The 18734-nt window shown below is 37.9% G+C and overlaps 2 protein-coding genes across 2 annotated transcripts in view; both read right to left on the bottom strand.

The window, feature by feature from the left end:
* Positions 1–4024: 4024 nt before the first annotated feature.
* Positions 4025–9921, bottom strand: eif3k.L (eukaryotic translation initiation factor 3 subunit K L homeolog). Its single transcript, NM_001092445.1, is given in 8 exon segments — positions 4025–4138; positions 4242–4367; positions 6531–6608; positions 6731–6797; positions 6928–7002; positions 7986–8106; positions 9295–9393; positions 9857–9921. Coding segments are annotated over 8 exon segments (657 nt in total). The 5' UTR covers positions 9916–9921; the 3' UTR covers positions 4025–4106.
* A 3227-nt stretch (positions 9922–13148) lies between these two features.
* tspan15.L (tetraspanin 15 L homeolog) overlaps positions 13149–18734 on the bottom strand; it is a 16511-nt gene continuing 10925 nt past the window's right edge. The window contains 3 exon segments of the mRNA NM_001092507.1: positions 13149–15536; positions 17260–17376; positions 17677–17724. Coding sequence (NP_001085976.1) covers positions 15369–15536; positions 17260–17376; positions 17677–17724 — 333 coding nt within the window. The 3' untranslated portion in view covers positions 13149–15368.

Raw genomic sequence — 18734 nt, 5'->3', positions numbered from 1 at the left:
GCACCCCTATTTCACTTGCACAGACAATTTGCATATGGTCCTTCTTTCTGTTGTTTAAATGATGTGCTTATCGATTATCTCTCTCTTTAATGGTGTTAGAACTACCTGGCAGCAGAATGCACATTCATCTGAAGTCAGATTTTTATTATCTTCTTTTTGGGGTCCTCTTCTATTTAATTTCCATTCCGTCAGGTGCTCCAGTAACCTGTCTTAGATCATAACGGTCTTTGTGAAAAAAATTTTTATTGTAAAACAAACTTCCCTTTAATAAGGACTCAATAAAATAAAATTATTAAATTACTATTATTAAAGCTGTCGGTTCATCATCATTTCGGTCGAAGGACTCATTCCTTTTGTCTGCACCAACTCCCAAATGCTGAGGATCCATTGATGGCTTTAATAAATGGTATAGGTTTCCCTTTGCTGTAAGAGGCATTGCCTTGCACTGGAAATATTTACTAATACATACAATCGTATGAAAAAGTTTGGGAACCCCTCTCAGCCTGCATAATAATTTACTCCACTTTCAACAAAGAAGATAACAGTGGTATGTCTTTCATTTCCCAGGAACACCTGTGTACTGGGTGAACAAAGATTTTTAATAAAGCAGTAGTCAGTTGTATGAAATTAAATCAAATGAGAAAAACTGGCTGTGCAAAAATGTGGATACCCTTGTAATTTTGCTAATTTGAATGCATGTAACTGCTCAATACTGATTACTGGCAACACAAAATTGGTTGGATTAGCTCATTAAGCCTTGAACTTTATAGACAGGTGTGTCCAATCGTGAGAAAATGTATTTAAGGTGGCCAATTGCAAGTTTGGCTCTCCTCTGAAGAGTGACAGCATGGGATCCTCAAAGCAACTCTCAAAAAATTTGAAAACAAAGATTGTTCAGTATTATGGTTTAGGGGAAGGCTACACAATGCTATCTCAGAGGTTTAAACTGTTAGTTTCAATTTCAAAAGGAATGTAATCAGGAAATGGAAGGCCAAAAGCATAGTCGCTGTAAAACTCAGGTCTGGCAGGGCAAGAAAAATACAGGAGCGGCATATGTGGAGGATTGTGAGAATGGTTACAGACAACCCAAAGATCACCTCCAAAAACCTGCAAGAACATCTTGCTGCAGATGGTGTATCTGTCCATCATTCGACAATTCAGCGGAATTTGCACAAAGAACATCTGTATGGCAGGGTGATGAGAAAGAAGCCCTTTCTGCACTCACACCACAAAGTTGCTTGTTGTATGCAAAAGCTCATTTAGACAAGTCACAGTCATTTTGGAACAAAGTGAAGATACGCAGGGGTTGGATATTCCAACAAGACAATGACCCTAAACACAATTCGAAATTTACAAAGGCATTTATACAGAGGGAGAAGTACAATATTCTGGAATGGCCGTTACAGTTCCCCAACTTGAATATCATCGGAAATCTATGGGATGATTTGAATCAGGCTGTCTATGCTCAGCAGCCATCAAATTTAACTCATCAAAGGCTCATCACTCATCAAAGCTATAGGAGGTGTCTAGAGGCTGTTACATTTGCAAAAGGAGGCTCAACTAAGTATTGATGTCATATGTCTGTTGGGGTGCCCAAATGTATGCACCTGTCTAATTTTGTTATGATGCATTTTGCATATTTTCTGTTAATCCAATAAACTTTATGTCACTGCTGAAATACTACTGTTTTCATAATGCATGATATATATAAAAATGAAGTTGCTACTTTGAAAGCTCAGCCAATGATAAACAGAACTCCAAAGAATTAAGAGGGGTTCCCAAACTTTTTCATATGACTGTAAATTGTAGAATATTGATGCAATTAGGTACATTTAATTATGCATGGCTTTAAATTGAACTTTGTTAATATGCCCCTATGATGTACAAGTATAACCAAGTTAAACCCTAGACTGAATACATTTGTGGAGTAGGGGTTGTTAATACAAATGGCAGAAGCTGGTAGGACTGAGCGCTGTAGTGGCAGAAACAAAGTCCTATAGCATTTTGTGGGGGAAAAAAATGTTTTGTGGGGGAAAAGTGGTTATTTTTTTATCAACTGCTCCTATTCACTGCCATTTGTGTGTCTGCTGGGGTGAACAGTGAACAGTTTGAATTCTATTTTTTTAAATTGAAAGTCTCTAAGCTTTCCAGACATCAGGTTTCCAGATAAGAGAACCCATGTTGTAATACATTATAATGGTCCTTGCATTTGGAAAGCACTTAAGAGGGGTCACACACTGTTTGGCTACCTTACAAGTGGTACAAATGTTTGTTCAAACCGCATGACTGATTGGAATAGCCAGACCACCTCTTCACATCCTCATCTGCTAATATACCATGTGACCTGGCACATGATCAGTTTAAGTTTTCAAATCTGGCTGATACATGTATAGTACATGGATATCAGCCAGGGTCGGCCGGCCAACATATATATGTGCCAATATAAGTACAAAGTTTATTTTTTATGTCATTGTAAAAAGATAGCAAAGATGAGGACTTGTACCTAATATTAGTTAGAAGAAAATCCACGTGAGCTCTCCAGCTTGCCTCACGAGGGAACTTCGGAAAACGTAGCGCCAAGTGTGCTTTAGCGCAGGTGACTTTTCATTATAACGGATGGGAAGACCCGAGGAGGCAGTTCGGGGAGATTGTTGCCCAGAAGAGGCGATTAGTCGCCAGGCGTCAAAATGTCCCGAATCTCCTCGTGTGAACTAACCCTAAGGTCTGTCCTTTAAAGGGGTTGTTGACCTTTAAATCAACTTTTAGTATGATGTAGAGAGTGATATTCAGAGACAATTTGAAATCAGTTTTAATTTTTTATTATTCGTGGTTTTTGAGCTATTTAGCTTTTTATTCAGCAGCTCTCCAGTTTGCAGTTTCAGCCTTCTGGTTGCTAGAGTCCAAATTACTCTAGCAACCATGCACTGATTTGAAAAAGAGACTGGAATATGAATAGGAGAGGACTGAATAGCAACTGGAGTAATACAAAGTAGTAATACATTTGTAGCATTACAGAGCATTTGTTGTTTAAATGGGTCAGTGAACTTCATCTCAAAGTTGAAGAGTCAGAAGAAGGCAAATAATTCAAAACTATAACAAACAATGAAGACCAATTGAAAAGTTGTTTAGAATTGGCCATTCTATAACATACAAAAAAATTTACTTGAAGGTGAACCACCCCTTTAAACAGAGACTCAAATAATAAATTGTAGATGCGAGATTTGTGTGTTTCCCCAGAGCAATTGTAAGCATACATTATAGCAGTGATCCCCAACCAGTAGCTCGCGAGCAACATGTTGCTCTACAACCCCTTGGATGTTGCTCTCAGTGGCCTCAAAGCAGGTGATTATTTTTGAATTCCAAGCTCCAAGCAAGTTTTGGTTGCATAAAACCAGGTGTACTGTCAAATAGAGTCTCCTGTAGGCTGCCAGTCCACATAGGGGCTACCAAATGGCCAATCACAGCCCGTATTTGGCACCCAAGGAACTTTTTGCATGTTTGTGTTGCTCCCCAACTCTTTTTATTTTTGAATGTGGCTCACGGGTAAAAAAGGTTGGGGACCCCTGCATTATAGCAAGGAATTCTCTGGTGCTTTTGTTACTAAATGCCAAGTGATCCCTTTGAAGTCTAAGACACTGCAGATCCCTTCTAACACAGGGGCGTTCGTTTCTTACCAAGCCACTAGCTGCTAAGAAATCTTTGTGAATAGCTTTTGAGGGCATTGGAAACCTCAGAGAGAGCAGTCCAGAAGTATGTATTTTTGAACATGGTGATATTTCTGAGAGGGGAATGTATAAATACATTATTATTTTTTTACTTTAGATCCCCTTTGAAAAGACAGATTGGCTGCTGCCAAAGAACCAAGCTCTAATTTGACACATTTTTGTGGTCACTGAACAAAGAAGCTCAATGAATGCAGTTCCAGCATGATGTACCATATCTCTGCCATTGCATCTTAGTCTTTTCAGTCTTCTTTTTTATAGACCCATCCGTCGACGTTTCCATTTGCATAGACAGACTTACATTAACTGATTCATTGATTTTATTAGCCAGCTCCAACATTCGTTCTGTATATAAAATAATATTAAGCTTGTTATGAGAAAGACTTATTGAGAAGATGCCATTATTCCAGAAACACCTGCAAAAGAAGACAAAAACAAAACAAGTTGGTTTGAATGTTTTATGTTTTATAGATATTAACCTTTTTAGCAGCACACTACCACCTGCTGGAGGAAACTTACTGTCAAAGTCTATCTTCTCGACTATGTTCTTAGGTTTGATGTTTTCCTCCTGGTTGCATACAAAAATCTTGCCATTTTCACTTTCTATCCACCCATATTTGCTCATCCACACTCGGAGCTGGGGCTCTGTAGCATCCATTTAATAAGAAGAAAAAATAAATAGTTACACCAATGCTGTCCAAGATTTTCCATGCCAACACTTATATTTAGAGCATGGATTATTATTTGTATGAAAAAGTTTGGGAACCCCTCTCAGTCTGCATAATAATTTACTCCCCTTTCTACATAAAAGATAACAGTGGTATGTCTTTCATTTCCCAGGAACATCTGAGTACTGCAGTGTTTTCTGAATAAAGATTTTTAGTAAAACAGTATTCAGTTGTATGAAATTAAATCAAATGTGAAAAACTGTAATTTTGCTAATTTGAATGATTTCTGATTTCTGGCAACACCAAATTGGTTGGATTAGCTCGTTAAGCCTTGAACTTCATAGGCAGGTGTGTCCAATCATAAGAAAAGGTATTTAAGGTGGCCAATTGCAAGTTGTGCTTCTGTTTGACTTTCCTCTGAAGAGTGACAGCATGGGATTCTCAAAGCATCTGTATTGTAATTATATTTTATATTTATGTGAATTGTATTTCTAATAATGCACTTATTGTTACTTTTTATTTCAATGACCCCTTGTTTGTTACTACTAATTTATTGTTTTGTTGTACAGTGCTTTTCCCTCAAGGAGCGCAATACAAATAAAAATATACATACATACATACATACATACATACATACATACAAAGCAACTCTCAAAAGATCTGAAAACAAAGATTGTTCAGTATCATGGTTTAGGGGAAGGCTACAAAAAGCTATTTAAGAGGTTTAAACTGTCCGTTTCAACTGTAAGGAATGTAATCAGGAAATGGAAGGCCACAGGCACAGTTAAAACCCAGGTCTGGCAGGCCAAGAAAAATACAGGAGCGGCATATGCGGAGGATTGTGAGAATGGTTACAGACAACCCAAAGATCACCCAAAGACCTGCAAGAACATCTTGCTGCAGATGGTGTATCTGTACATCGTTCTACAATTCAGCGCAATTTGCACAAAGAACATCTGGATATTCCAACAAGACAATGACCCTAAAATCACTTGGAAATCTACAAAGGCATTTATGCAGAGGGAGAAGCACAATATTCTGGAATGGCCGTCACAGTCCCCCGACTTGAATATCGCCGAAAATCTATGGGATGATTTGAAGCAGACTGTCCATGCTCGGCAGCCATCAAATCTAACTGAACTGGGAAGATTTTGTATGGACGAATGGTCAAAAATACCACCATCCAGAATCCAGACACTCATGAAAGGCTATAGGAGGTGTCTAGAAGCTGTTACATTTGCAAAAGGAGGCTCAACTAAGTATTGATGTAATATCTCTGTTGGGGTGCCCAAATTTATGCACCTGTCTAATTTTGTTATGATGCATATTGCATATTTTCTGTTAATCCAATAAACTTTATGTCACTGCTGAAATACTACTGTTTCCATAAGGCAAGTTATTTATTAAAAGGAAGTTGCTACTTTGAAAGCTCAGCCAATGATAAACAAAACTCCAAAGAATTAAGAGGGGTTCCCAAACTTTTTCATATGACTGTATAAAATAAATCAATGTATGGGTATTGCAAATGCTTGTAAGCAGCATCCTAGTTTTATTATATACCCTTATTTGTTAATTATTGTACCCCTTTTTTGTTATAGAAGTAATTCACTATATATCTTTCTGGCGCTACATAAATATTGTAATTGATGAGCTCTAGTTGGAGAGTCCTTAGACTATCAGCAGCACTAGACCATTATTAAGATCTGCATACTTTAGCTTGGATGTGGCTGGGGCATTCTTTTTCTTTGGTGCATAATAATTATTAATGCTTAGTGCAAGTGAAGTGAAAATGAAGATCCCTTTCCTGTGTAAAAGAGAGCCTAGCTTACATTTAAAATAAATTATATAAAACAGACATACAAGTATATATTTGTCCACATTAATTCTTAAACAATAAAAACAGGTTTGTAATGTGGTTAGTTTGCTGTTATGAAATATAATTTATACACTATATATAAACACTATATACTTTATCTATACTTTCAGTTGACTTCATTTGTCCATTGATGCAGTACAGGACAGTAAAACCACATATCACATGAACTACATCACAGTTTTGGAAGAAGTGTCTCATTATGTGACATGTTTCCTTTCAATAGGTGAGACCAAAACAGAGCTTCAAAAAGCAAAACAAATTCACCTGACAGATCTCCCAGCATCTCCGCCAAGAGCCACCTGTCAATGTGCTGGTAAGTGATTCCCACAACATGACAGATAACTGTAAGGAACAAAGAAATGGGGTTGGGTGAGTGTATATTTTACTTTTTACATACACATTTTGTAAAATCTTTATACTGAATAACAGAAAACATTTGTTTGTAAAGCACCTTACAGACTTACATTTCCTTACTGAATCCTCAAAGCCTGTAACACCATCTATGAGATCTAAATTCTCATCCAGTGCTTGCTTGGGGAAAAACAACAGAGAGAAGAATGATTAAACAGCATGTTTTATCTGCAATAACAACCTGAGAATGGTAATACCTGTATGACTTAACAACAGCTGCATATCAGAAGGCTGCAAAATTGACACTCACCCAAAATGACTGGAAATGACATGTTTCTAAAAGGTCACCTAGGTACAGGATCTGTCTGATTGGTCGATCCTCTTGCTAAGTACCCTTTGTTAAGGAACTGGTGTAAGAAGTTTTTATGTCAATATAATACAATTATTCAGTGTTCTATACAGTGTCAGACTTTTTGTACCTACTTCTGCTACTCTAAAAATCTAGCCTACAGTCTGCTAGATTGGCAAGTTTCCCTCCATAGGATTACCACCCTGCCGCACTCTTATTACTACAGTTATGAGTTTGAATATAAGTATATGGGATTTACATAATTGTATATACATGAAGTGTGCTTTTTTCCTTAGGTGACTAATTTCAGTGGCTACATGTCTTCTGTACACTTTGTACAGAATGGACCTTTTGCTTTTTCCAAGATTTATTCTGGGAGTGAGAAATGCCATATTGTAGGAAGTAGTATGGAATTAAAAATTCCTGAGTGATTGATTTAAGGGCATTCAGATGTTGCCAGTTGTATGAATGGCCAAGATACAATGACAGATCAATCTGCTTAGTTGTAAAGGTAGCTCCATCCTGCTATTGGTATGACTTAGAGATGAACATTAATTTGTGGTGCTAGGTGGTTTACATTATAATGGTACTTTTCCACTTACATCAGAATATAAAATAATTATTAGGTGGAAGAGATTTCAACAATCATTTGTTACATTAAACGTTATACCACAAGGGTAGGACTACATGGACGTTTTCTGCGCGATCCGACGAGCTGCGACAAAACACCTGTGACAAGTCGCACGCGACAAAAATAAGGTAAGTGAATGCATTGTCGCAGCGTTGATCCGATGCAACACGTCTGTCGGATGCAGACGCAGCGTCTACATCCGACAGTCGTGTCGGATCAACGCTGCAACACCATGCGACAATGCATTCACTTACCTTATTTTTGTCGTAGGCGTTTTGACTCAGCGTGTCGGTTATCGCCGAAAACGTCCATGTAGTCCTACCATAAGTGCTGCAAAAGTTTTAGGGAACATTGACTTCTTGATTAGAAGTCCTGGTTCAAAGGATACATGAGCTTGATCTATCATACACTTGCAGAGAGTGAAGTCTGTGTGGGGTAGGTTGGTCAAGGCTTTTAGAAGGACCTGAGCCGTTACTGTGGTCTGGAAGAAGGCAGGGTTAAACTGATAGCTGTGGGAAAATACAAGAAGAAATTGTATAAAATAAATGAGGTCTAATATCACACAGAATTTAGCATTAAATGAGGTTGTTTCAAACACTAATGTGCATAAACCATGCATCATAACAAACGTACACAATAATACTTCTTAGGTATAAGTTATGTAAACACTTGCAGTAATTATCATGCTATATTACTTGATTTTTAAAATCTCTATATAGTAGTAATACTCCATATTATAGGCACGAATGTAGAGATACAAGAGGGGCACTCCAAAAGCAGATTAAAATGCAAAACTACATTTTGTGTGACAAAGCTCATTTTGCAATTTAATAGTAATTGAAAAATCTGCTTTTTTAATGTGCTCCTCTCTTCTTTATCTACATTGGAACAAATGGAACATGGAAGAAATTGATACATGCTAGGAACAACATTACTTTTTGCTGCTGGCAAAAGCAGTCGTTAATAATATTGAATGACTGGCATATGCATTGTGTATTACTGCAGCAATGTATGATGGTTTTTGCATTGTTCATTTGACACTGCCCCTTTAAAGGAGAACTAAACCAATGAATATTTTAGCCAATGAATATGGCTAAATATTTATTGCACTAGCCTAAAGTTTCAACTTCTCAATAGCAGCAATGATCCAGGACTTCAAACTTGTCTGTGACACTCACATGCTGAGAGAAAATTAAAATTTTATTTTCATTTTGTTAATTTGTCCAATTATTTTGAGCCCCTGATATGAAGTGAGGCTTTAGTTCCTCACATGTTTATGCAATCTTTTTGTTCAACCCACTGAATTAAAGCTGAAAGTCTGCAGTTCAACTGCATCTGATTTGTTTCATTTAAAATTCATTGTGGTAATGTACAGAACCAAAATTAGAAAAAAAAGTCTCTGTCCAAATAGTTATGGCCCTAACTGTATGTGTACTATATATAGTGAGTGGATCCTTAAGCTCAGTAAGTGACAGCAGCACAGAACATGTGCAGTGAATCAGCAGAAAAGAAGATGGGGAGCTACCGGGGCATCTTTGGAGACACAGATCTTCCCTGCTAAAGGGTTGTGGTTGCCTTGGGCTGGTACAGAATCCCAAAACCTAATGCACAGCATTTCTAGCAAACTTCTTCAGTTAGGCTTTAGATCTACTGTAAATAGATGGATAAAAAATGTGGCTGGAGTCTGAGACACATACAGTTTCAGCACTGCTAGATTTGCTTCTAGATCATATGCATTTTCCTTTGCCTGGGTCTCAACGTAGCGCTCCAGGGTGGCCAGGTTTTCTGGGTTGTACCTACAAGAGACAGAATTGTATAAGATGACAAGCTTAAAATAACCAGACAACTTGCTAGTCTCTCTATCATATACTTCATTGCAATGCAAAAGGCTTATTTTACAAAACTTGATGTATCTGTTCTCTATAAACTGCATTTACACTAAAGCTACTCTGTGTTCTGTTAGCTGCTGCTGCTGCTGCTACTCAGATGACTGGATAAAACGCTACTACTCAGTACTTGACGCCTTCATTTCCTATTGTATTCCTCTAGTGTTCTTCCTCTCGCTCTGCTTTCTCAGCAATAGCGATAGCAACTGTATATAATTGGAGGGTCATTTGTGTCATTCGGTGCAGTGCATTTGTGCCTCAGATAATAAAACAGAGCCACGCACGAGTAGCAAGTTTATTTGCTCACAAAACCTAGCATTCTGCACGCTCAACCATACTTAATTACAAACGCTGCAATGTAGCAACTTTTTACCTGTCTATCCCTCGCAGCAGCTTTCCCACATTAGCTCGCATTTGCTCAAACGAAGCCATGTTATCAGCAGCGGATGGGAAAAAGGAAGGGACTAGGCACATGCAAGACTTCCGGCTCCGGCAGAACACAAGGCGCGATGCACTTCCGCCCTTACACTATTATGGGAATCTAATCTATTGCAGAAATGCGCATGCTCTCTGCGAGTTTAGTATTTGCTTATGGGGACAGATATCGACATTGAACATTGTGAATTCCTATAACAGACGATGGGGGCGCGGAGTGAAACTGTATAGGATAATTATGTGCTAATAAAGAGACAGTATACCCCCCCCATTGTTAAACAGGAGCTCATCGATGAGGGATTGTGCTGTACATATGTTTTTGCCTATAATACATTTTCTTTATTTCTTCTGCTAAACAGGGAAATTGAAACTACTGAATGTTTGCTCTTTGCAAGTTAGATAAAGATAATTTCATTACCAGTGCACTTATAATTCCCCTGCTTAATGGACTTATGTTTATTAGCAAAAACATTCAGAACAAAGAGTGCATGAAAGGTGTTTATACAAAGCTCAGTATCTCTATTTAAACCCTAGTATAATAATAAATTAATGGTAAAGTAGAGCGTGTGAAAGCAAGCAGTTTTTTTACTGCTAAGATATGTATATATTGAATAAAAGCTCTGCTGAAGAAGGTGTATATAGATGAAAACTGGTTGCACTTTTTCAGTTGGAGACCACCTTTGATTGGCAACTTTGGTCTGGGTCACACGTGCCCCCTAACAAGCTGACATATATATCAACACCTTGTTACTTCAGCCATAGATCATGAATATATAGGACAGAAAAAAAAGTGTTTAGGCCAAATCATTCCTTCCAGGAGCATTTGGAGGAAAGTATGTAGGCATTCACACCTAGGGATGCTATCTGGCCAATATTTTATTGGTCTTGCAGGTAGATTATCAGATAAATTACTGGGGGGGGGGCTAGTAATTTCAGTGTACATGTATGGAACTTATTATTCAGAATGTTTGGGACCTGGGGTTTTCTAGATAAGGGGTATTTCTGTAATGAAAATAATTTAAACATTAAATAAACCTAATAGGATTGTTTTATCTCCAATGTATTATATCATAGTTGGAATCAAGTCCAGGTACAAGCTTCTGTTTTTTTTTTTATTACAGAGAAATAGCAAATCATTTTTAATTATTTGCTTATAATGGACTCTATGGGAGATGGCTTTTCATAACTCAGTGCTTTATGGATAACAGGATCTCATAATTCTACTTGTAATTTTACAACTCCAACCCATTGAGTTAAACCCTTGATGCAACCCAATTTCTTCTCCCACTAAATCCAATGACCCACCCCTGGTCCCTGGATCTTGTCAAATAATAACTGCTCATATACTTGCAAAGGAGGAAACACTAAATCTCACATTAACTGGCCAATACAGGAGGTTTACCAATATAGGAGGTAAGAAGGAGTTGCTTGTTAAGAGGTTACAGGCTAAATAAGCACACTGGGGTTTATTATTATTAACATGTATTTATATAGCGCCAACATATTGCGTAGCACTGTAAAGTAAATGTGATTATACAACTACATCACATGAATTACATATATAAAATATATGGAGTAACAAACATCACAATCAATACAGGTACAAAAAGGTGAGGAAGGCCCTATGCATAGGCATACACTCTAAAGGGAAGGGAGTAATACACAAGGTGTGGGAGTGGGCAAGATCGAATTAAGTGGGTGAGAAATGTGGTATTGTATGTGGTGTTGCGTTTGGTAGTTAAGCAGAGTGAGGGTAGGCTTCTCAAAAGAAGTGCGTTTTCAGAGATTTTTTGAAAGCAGAAAGGTTGGGAGAAAGTCGGACAGACCGTGGAAGAGCATTCCAGAGGAGGGGTGCAGCCCTTGCAAAGTCTTGAATGCGAGCATGTGAGGAGGTAATGAGAGAAGAGTTGAGTAGCAGGTCAGTAGAGGAGCGTAGTAAGCGAGTGGGTGAGTATATAGAGATGAGTTCAGAGATGTAGGGTGGAGCAGAGTTGTGAAGTGCTTTGAAAGTCAGTGTCATTAATTTGAATTTGATTCTGAAAGGTAACGGAAGCCAGTGCAGGGATTGACAGAATGGCGAGGCAGAGGAGGAGCGGTTGCTGAGGTGTATGAGCCTCGCAGCAGTGTTCATTATGGACTGGATGTTGCCTGCGAGTGCAGATTTTGGGACTGCTTGCATTGCACCCACAGCAAAGTGGCTCTTATTTCAGCAATGTACTAGGATTTTATGTGAAACTGCTAAGAATCTGGTACTAATATGGATTTTGGGAAATTATATTTAGCATATATTCTTATAAACTAAGAAATTTCAATGTTACCATATATCCTCTTTAAGTAGGGTGTGCAACTAATAAAGCAAATTCAGCATCCCTATAACATAATGTAATGATCCAGGCCATCAAGGTTGTCCATAGCAGCTTCTGGGTCCTGTTAGGCCATCTTTTCCCATGTCAACGGCACTGTGTGCGATCAGTACTGCTATTAAGAAACTAAGCTTATGGGTTGGCAGAAATCATTAAATAATTTCACAAGGTGAAGCTGATGATGCAGGGCTGACAATTTATTCTATTGCACAATGTACTATTTTATATGCTCTCATATTATCTGCACTAATTACTAATCAGCCTTGTAAGATTATACAGTATATACTGTATATTGTAAGTTGTTCCCTAAGAAAGCAGCACAGAGCATGTGTAGTGATGAATCTGCAGAAAAGAAGATGGGAACTACTGGGGGCATCTGTGGAGACAGAGCTTTACTGCTAAAAGTCTAGCGTGGCCTGGGGCTGGTACAGAAGCTCAAACTAAAAAAGGGGTATACATTCCATTTAATTGCATAAATCTGCTATATTGACAACAATCTACTAGTTAATTTCAAGGGTCATTTTCACCACACATTCTTTAATTGTCAGCTATTTGATTAATATCCCAAAGGCTACAGCAGGTGATGTTTTGCAGCAAGTAGAAATCATTTGCTACTGACATTGCTTCCCTGCAACAAGTAACATACAGCATTCGCAGATATCTGCTTTCAAAAGTGGAATGACAGTAAGGGTCAGATTTATTAAGGGTTGAATTTAAAATTCGAATTTTCCAATTATTTTAATGGTCAAAACTGTCAAATTCAACTAGGTAATTATCCAGACTAGATTTGAGTTTTTAAAAACTCAGATTGTTTGTGCATAATGCTGCTATTTACAGCTTTGAAAGAAAAAGACTGCCAACAGAAAACAGATTTACAAAGGTTTATTTATTAAAAAACACATTAAGAAGAGGCACATGTTAAAGACAAACTCCCCATTAGATTAAAGCTTTTTAGAATACATTACAAACACAACCCAACACATATTATAGCAGCAGAGCATTCATACTATGGCCAACTTCAGTACCAGTGCTTCACAGTGTAAAAAATAATGAGGCACTAGTGAGAAAACTAATTTACTTCTCCATCTTGCAATTTGTGTTATCTATTCTATTCCCTGTCTCAAGGATTTGCAAAACACACCCAGAAGACATACTTTTGAATCCTTGGCTGCTTGAGATAAAAATTATTTTCAAGAAGAATTTCAATGGACCTGTAGAATCTGTAACTTGGGGGCAATAATTATAAAGGCAATATGAAAATAGCAAGAATTTAGTCCACTGAGATGTAAACGTCTGAGTTGAATTCCAGTGTAAATCATTTTAAATATAGGCACAACCTGAGCTTTCACATACACAATGTATGCAAATGATAACCTGTTACAACATTTTAAATGCCACAGCGGTAACATTTTGCAGCTTTTTTGTGTAAAATTAACAATGCATTTTTATAAATATGCCCCTTGACATCTCTTGAGTTCCTGAGATATGTATATTCATAGGTTATCTGTTCCTAATGGTTAAACTCTGCTGATGAAAACAAAAACTCCCTATGAGTAAGAATTACAAAAGAACAGGATCATCATTGTTCTTTGACTCTAGTGCTATAGTGAGCTTGAATGTACAGCACCCTATGACAGCATAGCTGTAACCATACCCAGAAACTCCCTTCCCATGCAGATATTTGCTGTCTGACCAGTTAACCAAAATATGTTGACCCTGGTCACAAAAAAACTGTTGATTCAGCACAGAAATGTTATCTTACCACCTCATCAAGAGAGGAAGATTTGCTGTGTCAGGGGTCCTCCTGTACATCATCTTTGGGTGGCTTTGTATCCCAAGATATGAGCAGCTCCTATAGGACTCATTTATATTACAAATGCCACTTTTTACACCCACAATACAGTGCTATTTTTTAAATGCTTTATTCACATTGGTAAAGTATCTGTAAGTTACATCTTTGCAATCAGCAAATTAGTGCAAGTACCTTTGTGAATAGCATTTGAATGGACTAAGTTTTGTACTTTGCAATGCATTGTGTTAGTAAACGAGCCTTTAATATGCTGTTTGTTGCACCTACCTTAGATGAGGGTGCAGGACAAAAATGGGGACTGACTTTGTAGAAGATGTTTAGGGAGCTTTCACTTTTATCATCTACAACTGCTGTACTTTCAGACAGATATGGCTAGAGTTAAAAAAAACAAACAAAAAAAACACTGCAAGGGTTTTAGTTTTGGGTTCACCCTAAAAAACAACATTAATAAGAGTGTTGTGGTTGGATGTGTGTTGCTTAAGGCACATTTGAAATTTTAGAATCGTTACTGGCACTTGGAAACCTGAATACAAACCAATTAGTCCAGTCAGACTGTTCTAATTTGTTTAACTGCAAATATTTTGCTTATGTGATTTGCATGGTAGCTGTAAGTTACTGGTAAGGAACTGCTGGAGACAAGGTGCTGATGCACAAAAGGATGCACATGACAAGATAAACTGTTCTAAACACGGCTAAGAAGTGAGAAGCAAAGGGCAATGCAAGCAGCTGGTTTAACTGCTCTTAATGATATCTCTGTTCTTTCCTTTACTATAGAATAAGTACATTTTTGCCCGATGCTAGTAAATATTTGTAGAAAAGTAGTATTTCATTACAGAGCAATCCATGTAAGTACTGATGACCTGGAAAAAAATGATTTGTTAGTAAGTAAAAATTACTAAAAGATTTACATGCAATTGCAAAAGTGTAAACTCATGAAACGTGAATAAGTAACTGCACGCTAAAGCCTTTTTAAAATCATAACGTAGATCACAGGAATAAATTATGGATAGCACTCAGATAAATCAGAAATGTGTACAACTGACACTATGGATTTTTGCTACAATATCCATCAGCACCTAAAGTCTCTGCAACAGCTCAAAAGATGCAACAACATTGGAATATGTTGTTTTTAACCCTGATAATAATTAATACATATTTTGTTACTAGATCACCAGGCTTCCAAACAAACTTTACAGCTTTAGTGGTAGTTAGTGAGGTCCTGTTACAAAGAGTGTATGTTGGAGAAGTAGATTTGGCACTGTCCATTTCATGCACCATCAAGCGGTTGATTCCATACCCGGGTAGCAACTGCAGCAGCCTTTTTTTGAAAATTCAATCTCACGTTTAACGGAATCTCCATCCAGGAGAACTCCAGAACTGTCCCACTCACTGATAATGTCTTCAATACGAGTAACATAGAGAAGGCAAAGCAAGACGCCAAGGAACTAGGAATAAAGTAGAGGAAATGGTTAGACTAGATGTACACTTGTGAATAGAAGAGATTAGTGAAGAACCTTATAAGGATGCACTGAACCCACTATTTTGGATTCAGTCGAAACCCTGAATCCTTTGCGAAAGATTTGGCTGAATACCGAACCGAATCCTAATTTGCATATGAAAAATAGGGGTGGGAAGGAGAAAACATTTTTTTTTACTTCCTTGTTTTGTGACAAAAAGTTATGATTTCCCTCCCGCCCCTAATTTGCATATACAAATTAGTATTCGGATTAGGTTTGGCCGGGCAGAAGGATTTGGCTGAATCCGAATCCTGCTGAAAAAGGCTGAATCCTGGCCGAATCCCACATTCGATTCGAATTTACAAAAAATTTGAAAATTCGAATATCGAAATTTATCATGTACTGTCTCTTTAAAAAAATTAGACTGACCATTCACCATCTAAAACCTGCCAAATTGCTGTTTTAGCCTATGAGGGACCTCCTAGAACCTATTTGGAGTCAATTGGTGGCCTTTGAAAAAGCAAAGGTTTTTTTTTTTTGGAAAATCCTTGAATCGACTGAAATTCGAAGTTTTTTCAATTCGAAATTCGACCCTTGATAAATATGCCCCTAAAAGTTATAAAATATCACCAACACCATGGATGTACTTCTTATAAGCCAACCTAACTAACAGTAATATTACACTAGTTAAATGCTCTGCATTGACATTGACTTTTCTTTGGTAATAAAGCACAAGGGTCGTGGCATAACTAGATGTTACTGGGCCCCACAGAAAATTAAATTTAGGGTCCCAAAGAATTGGTTAAGTTGACCTATTCTACCAAGATGTATTAAAATTGCTCATTAGTTAATGCCCCACTGGGCTCTCTACACGTCTAGACCCCTTTGCAACTGCAGGGTCTGCTTCCTTAAAGGGGAAGGAAACCCAGTCGGCGCAAAACCCCTCCCCTCCTCCCCCCTGGCCTACCCGTCCCGCTGGGCAAATGCCCCTAACTTGTTACTTACCCTTCTGCGCAGGTCCAGTCCAGGGAGTTCACAGATGACATCTTCTTCCACGCGATCTTCTTCCTGCTTTGACAGGCGCATGCGCAGTAGGAGCATTTTGCCGGTACGATCTACTGCACATGCGTCAAAGTACTTTGTGACTTTTGGTGCATGCGCAGTAGATCAGTACCGGCGAAACGCTCCTACTGTGCATGCGCCAAAACGCCGTTCAAAGCAGGAAGAAGATCGCATGGAAGAAGATGTCGTCTGTGAACTCCGTGGACTGGACCTTGCCCAGCGGGACGGGTAGGCCAGGGGGGAGGAGGGAGGGCGGGCAACACACGAGAGGGGGGGGGGAGGGTTTTTGCACCAACTAGGTTTCCTTCCCCTTTAATAGTTTAGCACATGGATTTATTCTGGTTATGCTTCCTGTACAGAACATTTAGAGGCAGTGCCACCATTGCAGATTTATAACACAGTCACCTCAAAAATGTGGGAACCGCACTTGTCAGGTAATGTGTACAACTGTAAAGGATACCCTACGGGTAATATACATTTACCATAGCCATCAGTACAGAATAGGTCACTCTACTGTATTATTTCATTATTTTCATTAGTGAATGGTACTCCCTGAGCTCATTTATATGCCAACAGCAACATGCAGAAACTGACCATGAAGGACATTTTGAATAAATGAAACTTGCAAGTGTCAAGGGCAAACACACACCTGTGGTAAGAGGATACCCAGCAGGACACCTGCCATTATAGTGTAATTATCTAGAAACCAGATAATCACTGCATCCGTACAACCTCGAACATAGATAAACTTTATTGCATCCAGGCGCTGGAGGAAAAAAAAAAAAAAGCACAGGGTTTAGTGAGAAACTGGGTGATAAAATTAGAGACACCCCTGATTTATTAAAAGGCACAAAGCTTTCCCAGATGCTGTAACGCATAGCAATGAATATCACGGCAACTATTAAATGCTCTCTGCTGACTGGTTGCTATATATAAATAGAAGGATATCAGAAAAACATATAAGCATATAAATGGGAAGAAATGGAAGGGTAGTTGCATGAGAAGAGAGCCCACAGCCCCTGAGAAATAGAAAAAGACAGCTCCTGACCAGTAGCTGTATACATACTTCAAGATTCATGGCTTTATAGCCGCACATGGTGTTCATAACATCCGTCTGTAAAAGAGAAGAAAACAATAAAACATTCATGGTGGAAACAGCTTCTCCAAGGTTGCAGTAATTTTACTTTTTGCTGCAGGATAACCTCCATACTATATATCCTTAATACCATATAATATTATACATCCATTATATATAATTTTCACACCCACTTACAGTTAGGTTCATATATATTTGGACAGACAACTTTTTTTTCTAATATAGGTTCTGTACCACAATGAATTTTAAACAAAACAACTCAGATGCAGTTGAACTGCAGACTTTCAGCTTTAATTCAGTGGGTTAAACAAAAAGAATGCATAAACATGTGAGGAACTAAAGTCTTTTTTTTTACAACACTTTATATCTCTATAATGCCATTACAACATCTAAATCAATACACAGTATTCTCTGCTTTTGGATAATGTATTATTGTGCCATGTTCTTCCTGATTTCAGTGGTTCATTCTCAAATGGGGAACATGTAACTGCATTGCACTTGACTGAAACAGTAGTTACAAACCTCTTTTTCAGTGCACCTGTAGGCGGCTAAATACATGGTGAGAGAGGGAAAAGACAGGGAAACAGCTACAAGTGCTTTGAGCAATTCTGGCAGAGTTGCTTAGCCTGATTTTTAATACAAGCGAATCCATATTGTGGACAAATTGTAGATTTAAATATACATTCAACAGTTCTTTCACAGTTTTGAAATAAATCAATTTCTATTCCTCCACAATAGATTGGTGAAGAGATTCTTTTAAAGGGCAATGAAAAACTGTTTTTGTATGCTAAAAATTGTAAGGTTAAAGGGATACTGTCATGGGAAGAATTTTTTTTTTCAAAATGAATCCGTTAATAGTGCTGCTCCAGCAGAATTCTGCATTGAAATCCATTTCTCAAAAGAGCAAACAGATTTTTTTTATACTCAATTTTGAAATCTAACATGGGGCTAGACATATTATCAATTTCCCAGCTGCCCCAAGTCATGTGACTTGTGCTCTGATAAACTTCAATCACTCTTTACTGCTG

Source organism: Xenopus laevis, chromosome 8L (genome assembly GCF_017654675.1).
Source record: "Xenopus laevis strain J_2021 chromosome 8L, Xenopus_laevis_v10.1, whole genome shotgun sequence".
NCBI classification, from domain to species: domain Eukaryota; kingdom Metazoa; phylum Chordata; class Amphibia; order Anura; family Pipidae; genus Xenopus; species Xenopus laevis.
The sequence above is the reverse complement of the archived record's forward strand: the minus strand, read 5'-3'. Positions and strand labels throughout refer to the sequence as shown.